The sequence below is a fragment of the Anneissia japonica genome, unplaced genomic scaffold (assembly GCF_011630105.1).
Source record: "Anneissia japonica isolate Jap-2015-1 unplaced genomic scaffold, ASM1163010v1 scaffold287910_len238722_cov194, whole genome shotgun sequence".
NCBI lineage: Eukaryota > Metazoa > Echinodermata > Crinoidea > Comatulida > Comatulidae > Anneissia > Anneissia japonica.
Window position 1 is genome coordinate 117,305 of NW_022703989.1, and position 27,661 is coordinate 144,965.

Sequence of the window (27,661 nt, forward strand, 5' to 3'; positions counted from 1 at the left end):
GCTAGTGTTATAACAACTTGGCAGGAAAGCAGGCTCACAGCCAGCGATTTTTTAACGATGTCATCACTCCAGTTGCGGCATTTTATCGGATAATGCAATTTACTGTACGTTTAAGAAATGAAAGTTAAGATACGGTACTGTATCTCTAGCCATGGCGTTTTTTTTTTTTTATTTACATAAAATATACAGTATTATAATCATTATCAAGTGGTTTGCAGTAGGCCGAAGTTTGGAGGGTTTGTAGCAATGTATACGGAGAGGTGCTGCATTTAGGGGGTATATTTTCAAGGACTTGGTATCACAAGTATGGGAAATATGGGGGAGTGGCAGCATTTATGGGTATACTTGCATGGACTTTGTAGCACAAGTGTGGGAAATAACCGGGGTAAAAGTCCCTGGCCTACTGCGTCCTGTATCATGTGACAAGATTTTCCGCATGATTTTTGTGGGAATTTCAAGCTTAACTGGGTGCGAGATCGCGACCAGACTTTTTGCCATCAGGAACCAGTCAATATTGCGCCCTCTCCGGCAGTATTGAGTGGCCTTTTTCCTGTTGTCTTTAGAGAAAGTCCATAAGAATTTGCAGAAAAATAGGTAGTGAAAATGTCTTGAAGTGGCTGCGGCACCTCCATGTTTGGTTGGTACAGTGAGCTCCCAGGGACCCTAGTATTTCACTACACTAATCAAACTATTCATTAAGTGGTAGAAACTAAGGTCCTAAAATTTAATTTAATATTAATGTATAGTTCAAGCTCTGCTATAGGATCAGTCCCAGTAGCAAATCAACTAAACCTTTGTGCAGTGTGTTACTGAACCTTCTTTATGTGCATGATCTGAATGTCAGTCTACAACCCTTTATGTGGAGCTGTGGTCTATTTCTAGAACCAATGCCGAGTCCTATTAGAATTTATTTATTATAGACATCATAAAAATTTTTAAATGCACAGAGAAGCATACTGATGTGTTTCTTTTATTAACCCATCACTGCGCAGTGTTTGTCTCACCTCTGTGCTGGACAATTTTTTAAGTAAATAAGGTGATATTTTGAAATAAATGTGAAAAAAATACTAAAAGAGATAATTTTGAATTTCTTTTTGTGTTGTAGGGTGGGCAAGTGGTTGGCCTATGTGGGGAATAAAAAAAATGGTGATTTGCATAATTATGTGGTCATGTGACCTATTGGTAGCCATATTGGATCTCCCATTTTTCATCAAATTTTTTTAAAAAGCTACTTTTTTTCCAAGACATTTTTGTGGGATATGTTTTTTTTCACTGGATTATGATGTAGATATATATAATGAATAAAAATATCAAAAGTTTGAATTATCTTCATCATTCGATAAAAAAAATACTGACAAATCAACAATTTTGGTCAAAATCATGAAAAAACATGAATTTTTCAAAAAAATCACTTTTCGAAATAGTAAGTGGTTATTTTAAAATTATTTTGCATGCTAGGGCAAGAGGTTGGCCTATGGTGTGGGCACAATTTGGAAATAGGGGATTGCCTTCTCCTAGGCCGCTTTGGTAAATTGCCAATATAGGCTTACTCGTCACTTCCACCATCAAAATCTACAGAGCTCGGACTAGGCCTAGCCCAGCTTGAGCAAGGCCCTTCAAATCCACAAATTCATCTGAAGAATCACTATTGGAACTATAGTCAGCTGATGGAAATGTAGTTACTGAACTGTCCAACTCAAAGTCATCTTCACTGTATCACTTCTTTCAAGGCTGTGCACCCGCCATCTTCTTGGTATAAGCACAATTTTTTATGAGGAAAAATATTCTAGTTGATAGAAAAACTACAGAGGGCAGATGTTAGTACAACAGTTCAACGACGTATAATTATCCCCGGTAGTACCGGGGATACGCAGCGAAAGGGTTAATGTGAACATGTATTTCAGAATCTTTCAATTTAGTTGGAAGTTGAAAATTTAAGGTGCACAGTGTAGCACTGAATTTTAGAATGTTGCAATGTACACATGATATAATATGACATTAATCAAAATTCAATTATTTGCCATTCTATACAATTACATGAAATTTGTTCACTTTATCAATTTCCATACATCCTGTTTGATATAGAGTTTAAGTAAACGTGTCACAATGATATGGGAGATTGTGTAACAAATAAAAGTGAACGCCAAAATTCCTTGAACAAAAGGGATTGGCTTGATTCCAAGTTTCAAACATCAAATGTAATTCAAGCTCCAGAATACTGCGGCTATCCCTTTGACTGATGTAATTCTGCAGATTGTGGTGGTTCCGCGGATCTGCTCTCTTTGACGAGTAGCATTCAGGAAACAATTTGGCAGTATCGCATCACTCACTACTACACAAAATATACAATTGTTACAGAATTCCTGAAGCGAATAGGGCGACACTGTGAACCATTAACTAGCCTACCGGTAGCCCAACACACTCTGAATAATGAACATGGCCTTCCACCACGGATGCAATGACTTATTTCCAAATAGATATGGAACAAATATCCCTTTCACCTTATACTGTATGCAAATGCAAATACAGATATGATGATAATGAAAATGAAATACCAGCCTTAATATCATGTTTAACAACCTACCAGATGTCTTGGAGAGCTTTCGATCTTCATGGTAACACACTTGTTGAGAATCTGCAGCCGCCTGGAAGAAACAAACAGTTGTTCATATAGCAATAATACTATTGAATGAGATATACTTTTCGCTTGTGTCAATATTCTGGTTGAAAATACATATCTTTACATAACAGTATCAGCGGCCCCTCATATGCCTTCAATAATACAGTTGAATGTCAAATAAGCTTTGATTGTTTTTTAATCTCTAAAACATGAAACTCACCCTACATAATGTATAGCTACTACATATAAAATTTGACAATCCAATTTTCATTCAATCCTGTTTTATACAATAGGCAATATCAGAACATACTGAATACAACTCAGGTTATCAGATTCAGTGAGATGATTCAGAGAGACCAGATTCATTTGCCTCTCATCCTTATGTATGAGGCCATTGGCCAATCAAAATGCCACACTTATCAAAGCGAACCTTGTGAGTGTCCTATCAATTAAAATTCTTAACCCATAGGGCTGTTATGATCTGTTATGAACAGAGAAAGGCAATTGCATTATAAAATTAATAAGTTCAATGGACAAATTAAAATAAGACCTGTGCAAAGGGCCAAGAAAAATGTCATTTTCATAATGTACATTTAATTTTGAATGCTGCCCTCAACATATCAGCAACTACTGTAATGAGAGACAATTTCTATTTTTGTGTTACTGCAGATGGAGGTGGCTCTGTGTGTGTGAACATACCCTAAAGTAAATGACAGCAGCAGTTTTGACAGGCTATAAGAAATAGCCAATGTTCAGGATTAGACTACACAAAAACAAAAAAGGTCCTACTGTATTGAAACTCATTTAACATGGTATTACTGTATTGGGGGAGGGAGACCTTGAAAATATTGTTGAAGTGTGTAGGTGCTGTAGTGTATAAATCATGCATATATTTTTAATTTTATATGACATTACTAGTGGCATTCCGGAGTATGTAAATCCATTTGTAATACTGGAAGACGTTATATTACGGCAATACATTATTACCGCAATATTTGTTTGGTATACTGTAAAAGAGACATGCCTGTAAAACCAAACCAGCAGTATTACTGCAATATTGCCAGCCCCGTATCTGTGATAGCTTAAGATACAAAAGCCAATTTGAAATTGAACATGTGTCCAGTAAATCTAGATTTATATAGTCTTGACTTCAATATGTAAAGCACATCTATTGGTTACCTATCTTCAGTTATAATATTAAATCTCGCTATACAGAGGCCTGGTTTCAAAAGAGCATTCTGATCCTGACTGGAAGCTAACTGATCGGGATAAGAATACCAGAATCTGTTAACTGATCACAGCCGCAAAATTGACCTCATTCTTATAAACACCTATCAGACACATTTCTTATTCGCAGATACAGTAGTGTTTCTTTTTTTTTATCAACTTCTTCCAGATATTTTTACCCAAAATTCACAATGGTTCTAAGGGTCTTTTTTCTAATGACAATATTATATTATAAAAACTTCATTGAAAATAGATGGTTACCTATAATTTTCAGTGTCACAAATTAGGTATATTACAGTAGTCATTTTAATCATCATCTTGTTTTTAGGCACAGTATTAGTTTAATTCTCATTGAAAGTGGTTGATGATATACAATAATTCCAAGAGAAGATTGCAAGACTACTACTACTAGCCCAATTTATCTGCAGTAACATTAATCAACATGATTTTTTTGCATTCTATATCTAATATTACTACTGTATTTACCCACCAAAGTGTTATGCTCTTACTTTACATGCCTTAATTACAATCAGATTCAGATAATTTTATTGTCATACTGTAATACACAAAATACTGTTGTTATGAAATTCTATTTCCTTGTTACCAAAGGGGACACAAATAATGCAAGACAATTACAGTATCAATTCAGGTGCAAGACAATTACAGGGTTTGAAAATTATTAATTTTATTCATGGTGTTTGTCCCTATCATACCCCTACTGCTGGGGCTTCAGCCATTACTTTCTAGCACGTTTAATTAAAACCCTTTCACTTCCATGTTAAAAAAAATATATATTTTTTTTAAATTGACATAATAAATAATAAATTAAAATTATTTCTATAAGAGTAATAAGATTATGTTCAATAACAATTGGAAGATAATATGCTTTTCCTAAATAAGCTGTTAAGTAGTTTTGTGAAATTAAAAAAAAAAATTAATAATTTTAATTACAGTAATTTTTAAATGAATTTGTATAACTATTTTGAAAAAAAAAAACTAAAAATACTCAGTCAACAGCTAGAATAAAAAAATGCATAGAATTAAGTACAAATTATTCCTTTACAAAATAAAACTAAATTTATAATTATTGAAGATAAAAAAATAAAATATAAAATTTCACCTCGAGAAGGGCCTATAGTAAACCGCTTCAGTCACATTCTACGCACTACGGAGCCTAGCGTGATAAGCCTAACATACCTTGTGACGTAAAATCCATAAATCATTATATTTGCTTAGCGCCTATTCAAGGTCGTGGGAAATCCGCACCTAGTATCTTTAAAAAATCGAGTTGGTGTCAAAAAAAAATTCTGAAAAAATATGAAAAGTTATGATAATATAGCAAAATGACCCACCAAGATGTTCGTGAGGTTTGCGCATGTCACCGGAAAACTGGAAGTTGAGGAGTTCAACAGTCATATTGGAGTTCATTTTTAGTTCCTTTGTGACCTTAAGGTCACAAGGAACTAATGGGGAAATTCGAACGTGAAATGTGTGTGTGTGTGTGAGCAGCGGGTTTGTAAACAAATAGGCTCCTAAACAGTGCCTCACGGTGGGTAAAATGTTTTCCTCATAGTAACTGGTGGACATGTAGTTGTGCAAGAATTGTTTGTTTTTTATGTTAGATGAGAAATGTAGGACGTACGCGATAAAACATATACCCCCACCACCATTTTTGAGTCGTTTTTAGGAGAAAATTTTGATATGCGCATGCGTCGGAGAAACTTTGCCGACATTTTGTTTTTCATCGCGAGAGGGTAAGCGAGCTCCATAATGCATACCTTGTTGGTGTAGTTGACCAATTGTTTACGGGATCGTCAGTAGGGTGAATTTAGGTCGTGTTAATGTAGCAGGTACACGTGTTATTAAAAAGGAAAAAAGTGATCTAACCAAACACGGTCTTTACATAATGGTATTGGATCGAACGTGTTTAATATTTTGCGGAAATTTTGTTTTCTATCGCGAGAGTATAAAATTTTCACTAGAAAAGTTGTCTGTGTTGTCTAGGCCCTAGCGTGAACTTAGGTAGTTGTGGTAAATCGACCACTGCTTGTCGTCTAGTAGGTGTAACATGTTTTTTAGTAAAAATTAACATGATCTGAACAACATTTTACATTATGGTATTGAATCGAATGTGCTTACCTACCTAAAGTCTTTTACACACGATGAACACGGCAATTGACGTTGCTGTTGGTGTGCATTACGTACAAAACACGACGACAACAGCAGCATTCAGTCAGTCTTGTTAAAATAAATAATATATTGGTCTACCACAAGACTACCATACAGATCAAAAAACAATAATCCGCGACAAAATAAAAATCAAGAGTATTTGTAACGATTGAATATGTAGCATAAATGCATTCCGTGAAAACCTGGTGTACAGTTAACTGTACTTCAAACACAGAAACATTGTTGAAATGAAATTCCTCTAGGCCTATATATAGAAAAACGAAAAGAAAGTGGTGCAGAAAAAAACAAATTGTGCACAGTTACTGTACTTTAAACACAGAAAAACGTACATGTTGTCAGTATTATGAAGTTTTTTGTTTACGACTGCTGTGTAATTTTACTGGTTTACAACATAGTCATGTCATATATACTTGAATATGTAAAATAAATGAGTATTCCGTATTCTTAACTCTCTGCAAACTCCAAAATAAATCATTGACCGAGGCACGTTTTATCTACCACCATACAGCGCATGCGTGACATGCAGTATGCAGAGCAGTGGTTGTAGTTATTGTGACAACTATTCTACTTATTACGCATGCGTGTCACTAAGCAGATTTTGAAGAAGGAAAGAAAATTTGTTATTGTCAAACCATGGAGGTATGTCAAACAATGAAGACTATTTTAGTAGATGATAAATGGATAAGTTTGCCTTCTAAAACCGCCAACTTTGTTTCTGTGGTTTGACCAGTCAAGTTCAAAACAGTGGCAAATCTGCCAAATTGTGAAAAAATAAAAATGAAGGACATTTTGTGGTGTAACCCAACACCACCCCAGCCCTACCATGGTTTGGGTTAAGGTGGGAGCTTTTTAGGACATGACAGCTTTGGATACCCGAAAATGTTAATCATACTTCAAAATTTGTTATCTCAAACTGACGTACCGATTTCCGATGTCAAAAACCCCAAAAAATAGGGAGGTCCCTGTTTTTAGAATTTAAAAAAAAAAAAAATTAAAGTCGTAAAGTCGGTGTGGGATTCTACCCAGGGAACCAGTGTAATATTTTATAGCAGTAGTGACAGAGAGTTTTCTCTATTGTTGAGAAAACAAAACCAAGCTTTGAGCTAGCATGACAACAAAAACTTAAAGTGCTTTAATGACACACAAGCTGGAAATGTTGAACAGAGATTATAAGTATCATTCGAATAAATATTAATGTTATGACTCCAAATGAGATCCAGCAAAACAAGCAACATACCGCGCCCTTCATGGTGGGTTTGTAAGCCTACTGATTAAAATGTAACTTAAATATTTTTTCTTGGTTGTGAGGTAAATAAACAGTACACTTGAAATTAAGTAACTCTTGTTTTGTTTGAAGCAACTGTACAGGAATTAGGATATATAATTGCCATCTTAATTTTTTGTCACCAATGAATAGCGTCCCTATTTTTGATATTCGAATGTTGGCAGGTATGTAAATATACAGCATTTGATGGACGGACCTGTAGGTGTAGGTGTACGTAAAAACATTAGAAACCATTACTGGACTACAAATCCCTCTAAACTACGTTTACGTACAAAGGAACGTACACACCCACAGGGTTCTGGTTACTTTTTTTAAACAACCAAGATGGCGCTAGCAGAATTAAAAGCCACATTGTTTTTTTCAGCCACAAAAAAATTAATTTGACATGGAAATATGTGGATATAATAACCAAAATTGGTACAGTATGTATACTGAATATATTTATTGTAGGAAAGCGTCAGAATATTTACTTTCTGAAAAGAAAGTGTATAAGTGTATTTTTACATGATTTTGTCCATCAGTGTTGACGTTTCAAGGGTATCATATTACATAAACAACAATCATATTTCATATTTTTAATAACTCCAATAATTTAAATTAAAAATTCAATAAGAAACATTTTTTTAATAAAATTTTTTGATATTTTCTCAAATATTTAGTGAAAATACATGCACACAATACTGCACATAGGATTTTAAAAAAAATTATTGGTAATTAATTACGATTATCAGCGAGCGCTTCAAGCACTTATGGATGTGAAAGGGTTCAAAGGTTGTATAAATTAATTATTATTATTTTATTCACTTAAAAATAAATGTTTTCATCTTATCACTATGTGGATTTGAACTACTGTACCCAACCATCAATCAATGACAAATCTACTGTAGAGTACATTTATGAGAGTGAATGTGATTATTATAGGCTTGTCAAACATGAAACTATAATTGTAAACGTATGTAATGTACCTAGATACTCTCTACACTAAACGATCATAATTCTAAGCCTCATTTTTTTTTTTACAAGGAAATGGAATACTTCATTATTTACAACTGTTAGAAGTTCATTGTATTATTACTGTATCTAAAATATTAATCATTATAATTTATAAGACATTGAAACACATAACTATAAGGCATAAACTATGCCCCTAATAAAATCTAGTATACTGGTAGCTTTATATAGATAGGCCTACAGTACCTCAGGACATGGAGGACCTCCATGCTCAGGACACTTGACAGTTCTCTACTGAAAAGTAATGTACCCATGGCTTATACACACATACATAAAACTTATGGTTACTGTATACTGTACTAGGCTAGGCTGAAGTTATTATTATAAAAGTATTATATAAAAACTAAATAATTACAATGTAATGTAACTTACCTGTTTAGTGATTAGAATCCTATAAATATTAGAGTATATCCTTGTTAATTACTGGTGACCTACATGATGCTTGACTTCTGGCTTGCAGGATCACCACACGCATTAGTAATGCCCTATGCCCACCACCTACTCCATAAACACTGTTTATCAGTCTAATGTAAACAATTCCCTCAGCTTATCTCTTTCCTGTTTAAACTAAAGACTCATTGTATATGCATGGAAGGGGTAAGACAACAATATAATACCTAGGCTCCACAGAAAGAACAGATTTAGTAGAGAACACATACACTGCCTGCCTAGCACTTTAGAATAATTTATAAACCTTTCTGACATATTGTCATTGGAAAATAAATTAGGCTTTGTATGCCCATAAAAGCAGATGTTTCAATGCAAATTTTCTGCCTATTAATCCAGATATAAAGGCCATTGATATGGTTTTCATTATAATCATATAATCTACTAAAATATTATAATTAACATAAAATTAACAGTTCTAATGGCTTGGTTGAATGAGTACCTGATTGATATGAGCACTGAAGGGTCAAGGAGAATGCTATGCAGATGAGCAGGGAAGACATTAATAAATTTATGAACAGCTCAGCTCACATAAAATACTCATTTACCATGTTTGGTATTCATATGTTTGTCTTTCTTAAATTATATTATTTAAATTAATAATTATAAACATATAACATTCAACTAAAGTAGTATAGGTAGTATTCACATCAAAGTAATTTAATGATTAAAAATATCAATAAAATAAAATAGCTAGTTAATAAAAAAAAAGTTACGGTAGATATCAACAGAGATATTACTATAATACCGCCATGATATAAATCATGTTAAAAAGTAAATTCCATGTAATTTTACCTGTTTTTTATGTTTTTAGAATGACTAAATATACAAATACCTATAGATTTTTTGTCCTCAACAACCATAAAAACTGCACAACAGGCATATACAAAGATGTAAACATTACTGAAATACTCAATGAAAATACTTGTTCCCTCCTATCCCATTTGAAGCATCCTCCTTCTCCATTGGATAAATACAAATGGGGTGAGTCAATTTGGTCTGGTGGTTTCAGACTCAGGGGATTTCCAGCAAACAAGTCAATCATATAAATACCTTATAGTAAACAAGCAATCTAAACATACCAGCTGAGAATCAAAGGCATTTGTTTTTAGCTGAATTATTGACAAAACCACAACAACCTGAGAAAACATTAAGTGACTAATCCCTAATACAATGAAAAGTAAATGCCTTAACAGTACACAAACTAAGTGCTGGATACTAAAGTCTAGCCTCTCTAGAGTGATGACAGAGGTAGATGACCTAGATGACATTACCCACCTCAGAGTACTCATCAGTTGAACCTCCGATTTATAAACTCAAATTACAACATATTCTACAGTATTTTGTAACTAAGTTCTTTACTAGGCCCTGGGAAAAAAAAACAATAAAAAAAATAAGGTGGTATTTGGAAAAAACCATATTTTGAACAATATTCACATGTTATATTCGTCTGAATAGGCATCTAATTACTGTACTGTACGTAAAATGCTTTTCCCCAAATTCCCAACTAGGGACTCTTCCCCTGCATCCGAAATGAAATGAATAACTATAACTATATTGTAGTATCTGGCAAACATACTCTATAAATCTGTGGTACAACCACTACTTGGTCCTGTGTATGTAAATTGGATCCAATGTATTACAAACCCTCAAATATGTCTGAAATTTAGCAAAATAAGTGACCTTATGTTCTTATTTCCAGTGGGGTCCTTCTGGTGGTGATTGGCAGTACACCAGTGACGATTCTCCTACTCTTTTCCAAAGAGTGTACTGTAACGCCAAACCAACAGCTTAAACGTCTCATTTGAAAGACGGTGCATTCTCATACCTTGCATTTCAGCCCTCTACATGATATACAAGGAGAGCAGCGAAGGGATTTGAAACGGGGACTAAGAGATCTCCACGGTTCAGAGCACACACAGTGGCTGCCACCAGTTTAGCCAAAGCTGGAGTAAAATGATATGCTTCCAAAATTATATCTTTCACTATGTATCTGATTAATGTATGTATCATTATCCACTGCAATAAGGCCAAAGAAAATTAACTGCTAGTTCCACATCCCCATCCTTAACAAATTTGGGAGGCTCACAAAAAATTACTATTTGCTATTAAAAAAAAAAAAAATACTTTTTTGCATGGGCAATAAAATTAATCATGATCTAAAGGATTGAGACCAAAGTCCAAGCACAGATGGAAATATAAATCAAACCAAAGGCTGCTTCTTTTATTAAAAAAACAAAAAAACAAACAAACCAACAATTTTGTTATATACCAAAGGATAGTAATTAGCAAATACCCTCAAGGACATGAAACTAATAATAAATTTTATTTGGCCTAAAACTTTGGCCTAAAACAAACAGTTCAAGAACATTTAAGAATAAAAATCTAAAAAACATTAAGATAGTAGTAAGTAGTCTTAGAAATGCGATTTTTATTTATTGGATAATTTATTATTAGGTAATTTCTTACTATCTTGTAGGTGATCAGAGTATATAAAAAGATCAAAGAATATTGCCTACCATGAACCTTGACTAACATTCTTTTGAAGTCCCTCCAATCCTTTCTATTGCTTTATTTCTATATTTAGGTTGCTTGAGATTAATAAACCATAAATCCTAAACACTCCAAGATCAAAGCGATTTAACTTCAATGGGAATTTTAAGTCGCTGTGAAGTGTGATTAGCTGGCCTATGTACACACATATGCTTGAATTGTGGTTCTCCACACAATTGCAAACAAAATGAACATCAAATAGAAAGTAAACTGTAACTTCCAAAACCAAACAAATGCTTTTTACCCCCTTCTTTTGTGAGGTGAAAGCTTTTGTTGTAAGGTAACTAGGCCAGCTTGGTGTAAGTTTAAGATACATTCAAACACACTGACGTAGTCCTCAGGACTATAAGTTGATCAGTGCATTCCTAAATTGTTTGGTCAAAAACTTAAGTAATTCAGCTGCCAGTATTTTGGTACTTAACTAACAAGTAAACTTGACTAGTACTGTTTAATAAAGCTCATATACAAAGTCATTCCCTATTTAAAGATAAGGTTAGTGATAAGTACTTTGGTCTTCAATAAGTGTTCTCCTGGAAAAGCTCTTTAGGCTTAAGCCGCAATAGCACTGGATTTAAAAAAGGGAAGATTTTACCTAGACCGTGGGTACATTCCAATCAGTAAATCTTCCTGTTGTTTGAAGTGGTTAGTCTTACCACCTTCCATGGTTAAACTAACCAAGTCGCAAACATAAACTATTGGGGGTGCTAAATTGTGACATTTACTTGCTCTTCGTCTCCCATCGATTGTATGCATAACAACCGAAAGCATGCAACATTTCTTAAGTTTTTTGAAAATACGTATCCCGCTGCCGATGACCAAGCCTACAGTAGTACAGTATTACGAAGGCCCATCAGATTACTTATTTCATATAAATCGGTCATTTATGCTGCGATAAAGCAAGCAGCAGAAAAAAGAACTAGAAGACATTTTAGTACATAGTAAACCATCTAAAATAAGTTTATCTGAGTCGTAAATTCGCATTGGACTTTTCTGCTTGGTAAAACTAGCCTGGTTAGTTTTCAGGTCAAACGGGAGACGGTTAAACTAACCACACGACTAGAGTAAGTTTCCTGAGTGGTAAACTTCCTATGCTGTGCACACTAAATTTATGGTTAAACTATCCATCGGGTCAGTTAGTATTACTGAAATAAGTCCAGTGCGTTTGCGGCGTTATTCTATGTTAAAAAACTCTTCAAAAAAGTCTTCTCCAGGTAGAACTGTGGTCTTTAATATAACCATGGTGTCACTAGCTATATATTCATGGGTTTTATTGCCACAAGGTCAAATAATTTCGATAAAAATACATTCGCTCTTATCCTGAACATTTGAATAAAAAAAATATTAATAAAATCATTGTTATATTTATTGAATTTTAACATTAAATAAGCCCCTTTGAAAATTAGTAATACATTTAAAGTGCTTTTCAGGATAAATAAATAAAAGCCTTAGTAAATGTTCCTAATCAAACCTAATCAAATTTTCACCCATTAGATTTTACAATGTTGAATAATTGACATAAAAACATTCATTCTTATGCTGAATATTTGAATAAAAATATTAATAAAATTGTTTTTTAACATTAAATTAACCCCTGTAAAAATTAGTAATTTAAAGAGCATTTTTACCCCATTAGATTTTACATGAACTGAAAGAAACAGTCAAAAACGCATGTACACAGTAAACACTAGTATCTTCATCTACCAGCAATTTAATTTTGTACAACAGTTGAAATATTTCATACAGTAATGGCAGTATTGTAAGTTGAATGCGTACATAAATCATTCAAAAATTTACAATCACTACCACCAAGAGGGGGAGGGGTCAGGTTGGGCGGGCCCAAGACAAAAAAATATCAATAACATGGAAATCAATATATTGACCTACTATTTAAAATGTCTGTAATCGTTTGAATAGGAAATGCTGGACCTTTGGGCGAGGCTCCCAAACCCTCACCATGTGCTCTAACCCTGGCCTAGCTATGTGTCTCAGCGGGCCCCAACACTTCCAATTTTAAGGCCCAGTAGGTATGCTGCCCCGGGGCACAGGCCGTACTTGGCTGTCCTGTATACAATGTTATAAAAAGCATCTTCCTTGCTAAATTCATTACGTTTTAAATAATTTAATATCCACATTTCCAAAACCACTTAATGCATGACTTTGGGGTTTGTTTATTGTAATCATATACAAAAGCCAAGATGTTTGTGATGTCATAGCTTTTAATATGTCAGCTATGCAAGGCTGTGCAAGGCAAACTGCTAAAAAATATATCTGGATACCAAAACCAATGCACCATGGTGTGATAACCTATTTTTCATGAGTTATCTCTAAATATACGTATCGTAATTTAAGCCATTTTAATCCTACAGTATACACCTTTTGATTCACAATTTACAGAAGAAACTCCCCATACAAGACTTGAGAGGCCAATTATGCACATAGCTCATTGGCTTAGTCTTTTCAATTACTGTACATCTTTTAGCAGTAAAGTGCATAAAGACTTGGTATTTTGTGAAATAGAAAAAGTAAACCATTAACCAGTTTACTTTAACCATTAATCACTGCAGAGTGTATGAGGGTATCATATTACCACAGTAATTACTGTTGATGTACAAAATCTAAAAACAGACGTCATTTTCTATTAAATAATATAAATATATGTCCTTTTAACCTTTATCTACATTAGCAAATTCTATGTGATGTCATATGGATATGACATCATTTCCATTTATAATAATAATAATAATAATAATAATAATAATAATAATAATAATAATAATAATAATAATAATAATAATGGTGGATATTTATAAGGTGCCGGTATCCGCATGGTGCGCTCGTGTTGCCAGAGCCAAGCAAGACAGAAAAAATATGAGAGTAAGCATTGGCTTATTTTTTGTGTTCTTGTGATCTTGCCAGAACTTTTTAATTTTTTCTGTTTTTGCTGTTATTTTAACATTTTTGCTCTATTCAATTTTTAACTTTCTTCTTGTTGAATTTTATCTCTCTGAGGATGAATAAATGTTTTGAACCTTGAATCTCGAATTTCTTGAAAAATTAAGAAAGATAATATCGCAAGAACGAGGAGAATTAACTTGGGAAGTGCTGGTCAAATAGATGTCTGTAATATGGCATGTCATCATACCCATATATGGCCAATTTAAACAAATTCGTCATTATAATAATTTATCTTAAAGATAGGCTTACTTTCTGTGATCAGTAGTGAGAAGCTTTGTGTTGTGCCTTTTTTTATGAACCCACATAGTTACTGGTACATGGAATGGAGCCAAACTATGGAGTGAAGTGAATTTGCCTATATTCATCTCATTCTATACATTTTATCAACCTGGAATCTATCCTTATTTATTAAAGAAGAAAAATTAATGATGTGTACAATTACAATAAATATTATGCATCTGTACATACATCAAGTAAGTTTTAAATACTGTGAAAATAAAAATAAAGAAGATAATAAAATGCCTTAATTTACATAACTAGTGTTGTTTAGGACCAAACCACTATGAAGGTTTTACAGTAAGTTCTTAGAATTCAATTGCAGAATATTACTGGTATTGTAATTGTGTATTCTGTCTCTTGTATGTCAAAATGTGAGACCATGTTCATGTACTGTAGATCTATTCCAACCCTTAAAATAAATTCTACCATGATATGAATTCACCCTTAAACTAAATATGACACTATTATAGGTCAAAATTTTTCAACAGAGTACTTATACATACAGTACTTTTTTTCTCTAATCCCCACACCCCCTCCTCCTTCACCCAATCTCTGAAAAGGGTACATAATAAAGAAGTCATTTGAGATCATCATTTTAATTTATCATTTTATTTTCATTTTCATAAGAGTTCATACATTGTCGGGGTAATGCCAGTAGATGGAGAGCCTCCCCCCTCCCCAACCATGCATCAGGGAAAACAAATATATAATAATTTATCAATTGTGCAAATTCCATAAAGAAAAATATGTTTTAATATGTATTAACATTAGCAAACTCCAAAATCACCCACTAGACCAATTACAAATGATTTTGAGCAGTGCCTGACCACGCCAACTTATCCTCTCGTCGAGGACATCACCAAATTTATGCCTAGCTTGCAACCTCAAAAAACATTTTGAAGGATGTATTAGTTCCTGACTTAATGTGTATCCCTTAACAATCAAGATAGTTCTATCCATGATCAATAAAATACTATACATGTCAGCATTACAATTTATTAATATGAAAAGAAATACATTGTTTACCGCGACAAGTTAACATTCTGACATTTTAATAATATTTATTTTGGGCTACCTAATTATAGAACCTCTTACCTCAGAAGTGCTTGTATTGAGTCCTGGTCCAGAAAATCGTGATCATGTTCGACAGACGTCAGATCAATCGGGAACATTGACTCTGCAACAAGAACATCATCCAAATGAGACATGAAGAAATAAATAGCAGAATTTGCTTATTACCCATCCAATTGAATCAAGCCAGTGAAACTAAATGAACTGAGCTGTGCAGTTAAAGTGAATAATAATTTTTATATGGCCTGACTGGTGATCCATCACAAAGCCAAGCCTTTTGCATGCTATTTACATTCTTAATCGGTGAACACAGTAGTTTAAGTCCCATGCATCATTGGGCAGGCTTTTCAATACCTTATCATCGGTCACAGTACTGCACTCACAATAAATACAATTGAAAATTATTTTGTAAAACCTTTAAAATTTATGATGGTTATCACTACTCTATATCTATTCAACCTCTGCAAGTCTATTATTTGTTCACAAGTTTTTCAATAGCCTGTGCCCTTTGCTATTTTTTCTGTTTTCTTTTCCTTATATATTTGGTTTTTTCTTCCTTTTATGGAGTAATACTTTAGAGAGAATTTTTTGATATTGATGATTTCTAACCAAATTTATATTTTAACTAACATTCACATTTATCTCAATTCTGAATGAATGGTTTAATCCACAAGTTTTTAATAGTGCCCTGAAAGTGATTTTAATTGTAGAGAAGGCACTTTAGAAATATAACATATCCAATACAGTAACAATTGCATCAATGCTGATGCATTGATAATCAAGTAAAACATGCTTGAGATAATACAAACAATATCTACTAACTATTTAATTTAAAAAAATGAAGGAAAAAAAATTTTAATATTTTTTTAATTTTTTTTTTAAAATATATATTTTTTCAGTACTATAGAAGACATGTGCGCGAGGGTGATAAACTAATAATTTTTTTATTGGGCCTTATATTCTGCTTATCTAAAGGAACCACTTCTATAAGATTAAAAAATGGATTTTATGCATGTGTGTAAAATGGACTCATGCAAGTGTGTATCTGTGTGAATTCCAGTCCACCACTAATAATGCTATAAAAGTTACACCAGAAGCTATAAAAATGGGTATTGGACAGAAAATCTTTTAACATCTGGGCCTCTTTATAGCCATTGCTTAACATTATTTTACCATACAGTCTGTGATTTTACATACCCAATCAATTCCTTCATCATGCTTATAGTTACCAGGATGTGGCTGGCCTAAAGATTGAAAATCTTAACAAATATGTGGTAATAATCCAGTGGGTGGATGTCTATTAGCAAAAACAACCCACAGATCATCAGACCAAAACACACCACAAAAACAGGAAGTCCCCAACAACCTTTCCAAAAATGAAGAACTGACTCAAAAGGGTGTGTTTCTATTGAGAAAACATTTTGTTTTAATTAGTTCCAATATTGGACTTACTGTAAATAAACCAGTGTATACAATGGCTCGTGTGCACTATAAAGAACCCAGTACATCCTTCGAGACAAGTAGGGGGATACCCCGGTGTACTGGAACAGACAGCCCCTGTGGTGGATGACGAGAGTTGCTGGTCCCGGTTACTGGTTAGCACAGACATGAAGGGACCCTTAGGGGCGAAGAAAGTCACTGATCGAGTTCCTAGTCCACATATCAAGCACCCTGAGCATATTACATTAGATGGATATGTGCGCTATATAAAACTACACTATTATTATTATTATTATTATTAATATGCTTTATTGCAAGTCTATAACAACAATTATGTGGTTCCAAACCGGAAAAAATAATCTTGACTCCAGCATCAAATGTTATCTGTACACTATGTAACCTTTTAATTATTAATATTAGAACAAAGGAAAAAAATCATAAATCATGTAGGTCAATCTAAGGTCAACTAATAGTTGTGGCTCCTTTCCATACAAAATAAATATACTTCTGAAATAATAATAATAATAATAATAATAATAATAATAATAATAATAATAATAATAATAATAATATTAATAATCTATATTTTACTAAGGGAAAACATTAGTTAACAAAAGTTGTTCTTCTACAAGTCAATGTAGGAAAGAATACACACACACACACACAAAAATCAAAATTAACAAACTGGAAAGCAAGTTAAAAACTACCTAACTACTTAAAACATAATACATTTATACAAAATATTTTCTAACCAGGACCCTCTAGAAACCCAGCCACTCTACCATGGATCACAACCCAGACACTTTCAGAACTGAAATGTTACAAAATGTCCAGCCTGCGAAACATTTCAATGGTAACTATATCAATTATCATTTTTCCCTTAAAACAACACTGTCATACCCCAGAGGTGTATCTGTCTGTGACTGATTAATAAAATAGGCCAATCCACCATTAAATATTTTCTTCTTACCTTCAAACTTAACACCATGTGGAACAGACACATGGTGATTACTTTACATCACTGATAGCAAGCAAGTGCATTAATATTATCCAAAATGATAGATATATTATATCCTAACCTGTAGAAACCTAATTGAGTTTATAATTCACAGAACTCCACGGAACTCGGAGCATGGCGGATAATAGTGGCACATGATTTCTGTAAAACCTTCTCCAGATGTGGTCAAACTGTCATCATGAGTATGTTAAACTCTACTGGTATGCTGTATATTAAATCCTAGAAGAGTTTCTCCTTATCCACAGGATCAGTGCTTAATATCAAAGGGATTCCTTCCCAATGATTGGGCATGATGGTGCCTCATTGCAGTATAATCACCATGGGAACAACCACCTTCTACCAATCAAAACCAAGGACATCTGGAAGAACTTGAGACTAAGCTCCACCCTAGGCTGTTACTTTCTCACTCAAATAAGAACCTTGGGATATCAATATAAATGAAACTATTTTCACCTAAAACTAACTTTTTCACATTCTTGAATATTTTAAATCCTAGAACAGAATACCAGAAACTGTAAAATATACATCTATCACTGTCCAATTAATGATTTGAGAAATAACAATCAATTAAAAAAGCTACTTTATTAATAACAAGGAGGTATAAAAATAAATATTTTTATACCTCCTTGTTAATAACATGCACTATGTCTGAGATAAAGGTCATAGTTCACTCTATTTGAATTATTATCACATGATAATTTTAGTGAGCCTACAGGTTGAATGGTGTTCACCTGGTTTCTTAACAGGATGACTGCTGGAAAAAATTAGTCTGTCAGATCATGGAGGTATAAATACCTCCATGGTCAGATAATAATACAGATTAACTAAAAAGTATAGTACAGTAGATATTCAAGAATATGTTGAGCACTGTACATATGTACTCTAAAAATGAGAAATTATGAACTTTTAAAACAATGAAAGAATTGTATGAAAACATCGATAATGTAAATTAATTTCATGACAACGGTTCAGCTATCATGAATGCAGTGGTCCCAAGTTGGGAGAAGTCACTTCCAGGAGAACTGGTTGAGTGAGCTTTCCTTAACACATTTAATTTAATGTTGGTGCGCACAGTATATATCCATCAGCACTGACTTCTGTGGGACAATTGATAATAAATTAGTCAAAACATGCAAATATGAATTTGCGAAAGATGGGCTATTTTCCAGAAGATTCTTACTTGTTTGCAGGAGTGTGGGCAGTTGTCCCAATTTCCAGGAGACTCCCCCCCCCCCATTTGCAGGGAACTTTGGACATCTGTGTATGTCGACGTAATGACTTATCTGATCGCATATTGAATAAGATCTTTTAACTTAAATAATAATAATAATAATAATAGTTTTCCATTACTTATTTATCAAAACTACATTTTGATGTTTAACTTAAGACAGTCACTTTAAATGGCCTTCCATGAATCATCTGCACTCCCTTATCTGTCAATCAAACCTGCCTAGCCTAGCTTGACCCTATAGTTCCATGCATGACCTATACACTGTAATCCTAGAAAAGTGATACATGCTGTTAAATGCAAGAAACACTCAACAAACATGCAAACCAATTCACAAATGTAACAAAAGTATTGCAAAGCTAATCCCATAGAAAAAGCATGCATTACTCATTTACTTGCTTAAAAAATACAATCCTAGCTCATATTAGAAATATTAATGCATTAATTATAACTGGCTATGTTAATTGCCTTTCAACATACTTAAGATTACTGTATATAACTGCATCTAGCACAGATGTAGACCAGGGAGTTCTCCCTGTGCAGACAGTATGAAGTAAATCCATTGATAATGTGCATAATTGACAGGTCTCAAAATTGCTATCACTTGTTCAAAGAGGATTTTCAAGCAATATTTTTTGTTGTATATACACAGCATATGATGGGAGGTGGTTGGACAAATGTTCCTTAAAAGAGAAATAAAAGATACCATTTCTTTTGATTGATGGAGGGGGTAAAGAAAAAAATTTGTCATAAAAACTAGTACCTGATTCACACATTGGCCCATGGTGATAGATAATTTTCAATAATACGCTCCTCCCAAACTATAACCATCAGTCAATTGGCACTGCTTTGGGCAAATATCCACACAAAGCACAAAACGATTCATTACTGAGAACTGCAGTCGAGACAGAGTAAGGGCCTTTTTCTACTGACGAGAAAGAACCTTTCTTTTTAAGAACGGTTCTTAGTGGCAGTACAAATTGTGACCAAAAAAAGAACCGTTCTTTGTGGTGTCCCAAAAAACTGATTGTTTGGGACACGATCAACGTGCCAGAATGCCAAAGAACCATTGTTCGTACAAAAGAACCATTCTTCATGGGGTGGTTTTTAGCTGCAACATTATAGCCACCTAATTTGACCCAATTCCACTTGGCCAGAAGGCTGCCTATGCTTAGTTCTAGTAGAATTGTTGAAAAGGATGGAATTTAGAATTAACCTTTATCAGTCTCTTTTTGGACATATTCTTAATTAAGTTCTTCAATAATGATCAGAAATTTCTGACCTGTTCCACCACATCAGTGCACTGAAAGACAAACAATATTTTATAATTCATTATCTGGGGGAATCAGTAAAACAAATGTAAATGTAAAACTGTTCTTAGTACATGTTTGAATACAGACACGAGCTACTGTATTATTCAGAATAGCTCTAAAAAGATGAATTTGAAATAATTGTACAAATGTTTAGATTTGAAAGCAGCAACGTCAAAATCATTGTCGCAGTAAGTAATTAATAAGTTAGAACGAGATGAACTTGTATTTTTAGCGCTAGGTCCTCCATGCTCGGTACATCCCAATGGCTTAGGTCTCTTTTCGCAGCTTTTTATGGTCTTGGTATTTGATACTGCATCTGCAGAATGCTTTGCCAGAATTATGTAGTTCAAATTTGTAGTTCAAATTTCAACATTAATTTTGATAACGTTGTGACATTATATAAGAATAAATCAAATACATGTACTAACTCATGCTTGAAATTTTGCAGACTTGAACCCTTTGTGTTAATTTACTACTTTCAAACTCACAAAAAATATTAGATCTCACCAAGCAAATGCATAGTAGGTCTCATAAATTGTATTCTATATCATTCAATAAAAACCCTAATAAATCAGATTTTAATTGACTTTCTTTGCAACTGGTAGGGAATTTGAAACATGCAAACATGTAGGTTTCATATATTTTCCCACAAGTTTCTCAAAGTCTGTTAGAATATGGGACGATGTATGTTTGTGCAGTTTTGTGGTACAGTATACCCTAAAGACTTAACCAAACCACATGTAAAATTATTTTTAAAATGTTAAATATTTTAATCTGAAATCTTCCACCAGGATTAGTGGCTCAACTTCATTAAATTTAAATTTATATTAAACACACTTTATCAAACATTTGACCGACTACAGGACACATAGACCTAAATGTTAAAGGTTATGTATTTATACTGCACAAATAGTCCCTATGCACTTAAACAGGACCTTTCTGCTAGAATGGCAAGAAGCGTAAACTATGTACCTGTTTCTACTGGAAAGAAAAAAATTGATTAAAAACATGCAATGGACAGCGTGTTTGAACCGATTATGGCTGTGCACTTTTTAGCTGCAACGCAAAAAGGTGATTATCAGGTGAAATGTGAGCTCCAGGTCAAACCACTGCAAAGCTTGATTGTATCACCCGCCAAATTTCAAAATGATTAGTCCTCTTGTTAATATCCTAGGCCTACAAGCAAAAATGTCAACATGCAGAGTGTCAAAATGACTTTGTTTTGTGGAGAAATATTGGACCAGGCCTCTCCGCTCTTCTTATGGGCCTACCAGTCTTCGTTCGTTCACTCATTCATTGTGCCGATGAGCACAGCCGAAAGCATTCACTTTCTGGGTGCACACCGTATCCTCCTCCTCGTCATCATCAATAGAATTCACGTGAAGTATACTGTCTTGTGGTAAGAAAGAAACTATACAGTTTGGAAAACGTATTGCATAAACAAAATGGTGACGTAATTTCTGCCGCAAAAACCGATTTTGCGTATAAGCAAAAATGCAGTTGCAATTCGGGCAGGCTGTCTGGCACTCATTAAAAAAGCAGTTAAAAAAATGGATCATTTTGTGTTTATCAGTAGAAACACACCCAATGGTTTCAGGAAAAATTATACTCATAAATTAGACTTTTTTTTGTTGTTGCCAGTAACAACACCCCTTCAGCCATTCCTTTAACACGCCAAAGCTCAATAAACTGCACCTCTGATTTAATTGTTATACTTATTTTGTTCTTGTACAGAGTGTTAAATGCAGTGGCGATCACTACTATACCATGTTTGGTGTATCTTTAGGCACAGCGAATAAAATATTTGGGGATTCATGCTGTTACTATCCCATTTACCAACAAACCCTTTAAAAGGGCATTCAGGCGGGTTGATGAACCAGGTTTTGCCAGAATCTTATCTCAATAATCCAATTAAACATCAAAGAAGAATACCTCTACTTAAGAGTCATTATCACTGCAGGCATTGCTGTTTCTCAATAAATTACCAGTATAGTATTTAAAAACCAGGCTGGAAAATTTTAAAAACCTGTTCAAAATAATTTGGCATTTTTATTACTTTAGCTATAATTTCAGATAAAAATCATAATAGATATGCTTTTGAATTTTAAAAATCAATGACTTATGTTAGAAGTTACAACATCATTTTTGATTTAATTGTGCTAGTCTTCTTATGAACTATTCACAACTAATGAGCCTCACTGTTAATCTTGTTACAAAATTCCCTGAAGCGGTAATTAATAGAGATAAGAAGAGATCGGCAAAACCTGGTTAACAATTGTAAAATTTGGTAAATGGTGAAGTTTCCTCATGAGTCGAATATGAGACATACAAGTTTACAAATGGTATGAGAAATTTCTTGTGTAATGTTTATTTGGATTCCCTTCGACAATTAGCAATTAAAAAAGAATTTAAAATGTTAATTTCAGAAATACATTGGTTGAACCAACTAATTTCATGTACATTTAAGGAAAAAAAATGTGTAATTAGGGCTACATAGGCATTAGCTTGATCTTAACCCAGAATCTTGAACTTAACTTAGTACATACATTAGACCACCATGGCCACAGTAAGTTGACATGCAAGTTACAATAACTATCATGCAAGTTTTAGCCAATAAGAGGAAGGTAATATACATCTTCAAGGTTGTGTATAAGTACAGTACATCATTAATTACTAGTGTCAAGGTGAAGGTTATTAGAGGTTGTTCATTACAATTGATGACCACCTATATTGCACATAGAGATACAATGTTAAGTACAGTATTGACATTTATAAGGTTTTCAGAATTAACTATAGAAATAATAAATATAATCATGAATTTTAAATAAATTGATGTTTACTAATACTGCATCTAACATTTTATGTAGGTTATATTAATAGAGCAATATATAATTACATTCAGAAACAATATCGAAATACTATTTGTGGTTTCAACAAGTTTAAATTGATGTTATCACCCATATAACAATAATAATATAATATTTATTGTTATTAATTTATCATTATAATTTATTATTATATAGGTACGTCTACAGTATATAAACTACATATTCAAATTACTGTATATTCATTTTTCAAATGAATAAAATGGAATATATATTTTTTGTTTTCAAGGTAAGAGTTAGACCTACATTTCAACCCACTTTATTTAAGGCCAAATAAAACAAAATTTCTTTTATTTCCTCTATTTTACGAAAGTTTGACCAACTCACATCAGTAAAATTCCTCTCTCCATCATTCGTGGTTGGGGATACATTTGATATGAATCATGTTTAGCGCTCCATTTATTTGGTTTCAAAGCGTCTACTTGGTAAAAGTGAGAAAGTACTGTAGTAGGTATTTTTTATCGATCATCTTGGATTTGCCATCTCGGAGTAGAAAAAAGTGCCCTCGTTTTCTTTTTTTTAAAATATTAGGACGAGGAACTGCTTTTGAGCTACCAATCGCTCCCACTTTTGAAAAGTAGACACCAGGAAGAGTATGAAAAAGGATAGTTTTTTTTTTTCCAACTGAGTTTACATAAGTCACATGGCTTGTCAGAACACCAGTTAACTAATAAAAAATGTTTAGAAATATTTTCAAGTTTAATACAATATTTGAAAATTATGATTGTTAGAATGGTTTGCTTATCGCTAATGCTTCAAAAGGTATAAAAGGCTTATCAGGAATTGGGAGAGGCTGTGCTTTACTGTCTGCTGCAAGTCTGAGCTACTGCAATTCTAGGCTAGCTAAGATAAGATCTAGATTCTAGAGCCTAAAATACAGAGAACAATATAGTAACATTTTTAACAATACTACATTTCCAATATCATTTGGTTGTTTTAAAGTCAAACATTTCCCCTTTGTTTTACTTAAGAAGTTCTTATACACTAGATGCTTTGCATTCTACACTCACTAAAAGTTTCCTGACCATTGGGTCACTGATTGTGTCTATTGATGACCCATATCTTCAATCAAAGTATTTTCAACAAAAGCAAAAGCAATCAGAAAGTCCAAGTTTACATCTTGAACATGTAAACTGACCTATACTGTACCACAAAATGGTATTGCTCATTATTATCAGCAGTACTACAAGTTCAGACAAACCCATTATCTATCCAAAAGTAAATATTTAGAGCACATACCAGGGTTTGTTTCTACTAAATATAAAAATACACATGCCTTTTTCTTGTCTAGGCTAATTGAATAGGTTGGTCTTATTCTATAAAGGTTTTCTTGCTGGGTGGATATGACCAGTCAAATAATGTTTTAAAAGCATATCTAAACCACTTAAAAAAATATATATTTTTAATTAAAGTAGTTATGGAACCAGTCAAATAATGTTTTATAATATAAAGGTATTAAAAACAATATAAAACAATCATGAATTTGTTCTTCCTAGGGGAAAATAGAAAAAATGATTAGATTCTTTTTTTTTTTAAATTGATGAGGGAGGGTGGATTTTGTTTTTGTTTTTTTCAATCGCAACAATAGATTATTTCACCTTTTTTTTTTATCGATGAGGGAGGGACTGTTTTTATTTGGCAAGAATATAGTAAATATCGCAAGTGATTTTTTTTCGCTAGTATTTGGGGACGTACTGAGTATTCAGTACGATTACACGTCAGGTAGGGCAAAACATCACTCCTATGATAATTTCCTGACGCAAATTCATATCCTAATAACACTTGCAGTACCCGCTGCTACTAAGGGATCGAATTCATCACTAGTCACCAAGCGCAAGCTCGGTGGTCTTGTGGTTAAGACATCAGGCTAGATACCTGGAGGTCGTGGGTTCGATTCCCACCCGAATTACTTACGATTTTTTTTTTGCTAGTATTTGGGGACGTACTGAGTATTCAGTACGATTACACGTCAGGTAGGGCAAAACATCACTCCTGTTGCTGTTTTGGAGATATTAAGCAAAACGTGTAATTTATTTAGCCCTAAATTGTGCTTTAGTATTTGATTTCATGGTTAATGTATTCAAATAGACAAATAATGTCTCTTCCAGTGTAGCACACATTTTTTCTATAAATATTGATTTTTGCGCTCAAAATGTCAGTTATGCCCTTTTGCCGTGGGTTTTCTGATTCAAGACATGTTGACAAACTTTGGCAAAAGGATATAAGTACCCAGTTTAGTTCCTTTCAACGCAATTTTGAGTCAGATTATTCCAAAATAACATTCAATATATAATTTCATATGTTAGTCATGTATAAACTATCAAATAAATGTACAATAATACCAAAGAAATGCATTAAATAAAATAGTAAATACTAAAATTACAAACGATTAAAAACCCATGTATAGGCTAACCAAGTATACAAACAAGAAAATGAATTAACATTAATATGCTGTTATGTATCAACAAAGCCTTTTTGGTTCAAGGTGCTAGGACCCTGTGGGTAGAGGGCCTTATGGACCCCTAGGGGTCTGGGGCCCCGCACAAGAGCGCATAGGCGTTACGTCACTGCGTGAAGGATGCATGCGTATGCGTATATGAAATAGAACTTATTTGAATAGCAACAGTTAATACTATGGAAATAAACTATGGGAAAATAGTAACTGTTTAATAAAAATAATTAACCATGGCAGAATAACAATTCACATTTTACCTAGAAATAACAGTGACAAAGAGGGACAACTAAAACGATTATTTAGCAAATCATTTACAAAGTAAAATAATAAATATATATTTTAAGTCATGTAATTACAATATAAATTAGGCCTATTATTATTATTATTTTTATTAGCAATTCTTCTCTATGATCCAAATTCAAGTAATAATGAAATGATTACGAATATTATTGTTTTTTTATATCCTAATAAAATATTTAGAAAATGTATTATATATATAGATTTAGATGAAAAAGTAAGTTGTTGTTTGCTTAGTTAACACAGTTGATTCGAGTAAACTGTGCATTTATACCTCCTTGTCATGCCATTTGCTATTAATAAATATTGTAGTTGTGCCTCTTTGCCATAGTTAATATTTGCTAAATAATCGTTTTAGTTGTCCCTCTTTGTCACTGTTATTTCTAGGTAAAATGTGAATTGTTATTCTGCCATGGTTAATTATTTTTATTAAACAGTTACTATTTTCCCATAGTTTATTTCCATAGTATTAAACGTATTTCCCGGTTCTATTATTATGTTTACAACGTGGTGCGTGATGTTGCATGCTTATGCTTCGCACAGAGGCTGTGAGTAGTAATGAGTTAGGCATGGAAACCTTACAGTATATATAACTTTTATTCAAAAACTATAGTTCAATAAAATACAATTTACTCTACAGTTCCTTAACAATTTATATCTCAATGGGGGCTTTTTTGCGAAAGTCAGTTTGAATGAATTTTGTGGTAGATAAGATGTCAAAATCGACCGCAATCAGAGCGAACTTGGACCGGCTCAGGTTCGGCTTTCATTCAGATATGAAGTTGGGTCGGCCCAGGTTCCTCATTGCAGGACCTGGGTCGACTCAAAAATCAGACCAAATTTAGGTCGGCCCAGGGCCGGCTTAACATTTATTGATTGTTCACACTTAAAAAATGCCGACCCTGGGCCTGCCCCGAGGCGGCCCTAGGCCGACATAACTCTTGTGTGATTGGACTCATAGTCACACCTACAATACTGCACATAAAGTACAGATACTGTAAAGACTAAAAGAATTTAAAAGTATAGTCTTATAACCTTAACCATAATAATAATACTTTACTTTGTGACTATAACTTGATTTGTTGGTTTTTCTAGGTTTTTTTTTTTTTTTTTTAAAAAAAAAAAGCTCATTTGACGTTTTACCTGGCCTCTATTTATTCTTATTTTGTTCTAATTTTTAAAGAAATTTTAGCCTCGGTGTTCTTATTAAATGTGGATTTCTTTTTCAAAGTGTACAGTAGTCCTATTCAGAGACTATTTTTGGCTGCCTGTTATCTTATCCATTTTTCATTTCTCAACTTGTTCAATATCTTGGTCGATCAACATTAAACTCAACGAGTCGATGCCAGAGGGGTACACTTGACTGAGGAGCAAAGTTGTTTCAAAT

The 27,661-nt window shown here is 33.4% G+C and overlaps 1 protein-coding gene and 1 non-coding gene across 6 annotated transcripts in view; one reads left to right on the forward strand and one right to left on the reverse strand.

Annotated features, from left to right (window-relative positions):
• LOC117104551 (rho GTPase-activating protein 7-like) overlaps positions 1-18,301 on the reverse strand; it is a 56,944-nt gene extending 38,643 nt beyond the window's left edge. Inside the window, exons 1-3 of one of the 5 annotated variants that reach the window (XM_033245410.1) lie at positions 18,158-18,301; positions 15,663-15,744; positions 2,585-2,645 (exon numbers count right to left, since the gene is read on the reverse strand). In XM_033245410.1, the coding sequence (XP_033101301.1) occupies positions 2,585-2,645; positions 15,663-15,739 (138 nt within the window). In that variant the 5' untranslated portion in view covers positions 15,740-15,744; positions 18,158-18,301. Of the gene's footprint in view, positions 1-2,584; positions 2,646-2,840; positions 2,950-8,705; positions 8,993-15,662; positions 15,900-18,048 lie in introns of those variants that run through there. The other 4 variants (XM_033245409.1, XM_033245407.1, XM_033245411.1 and 1 more) reach the window with 4 other exon arrangements.
• Positions 18,302-25,358: 7,057 nt separating this feature from the next.
• Positions 25,359-25,431, forward strand: Trnas-aga. The gene has a single exon. It is a non-coding gene; the product is annotated as a tRNA-Ser (tRNA).
• Positions 25,432-27,661: the final 2,230 nt, after the last annotated feature.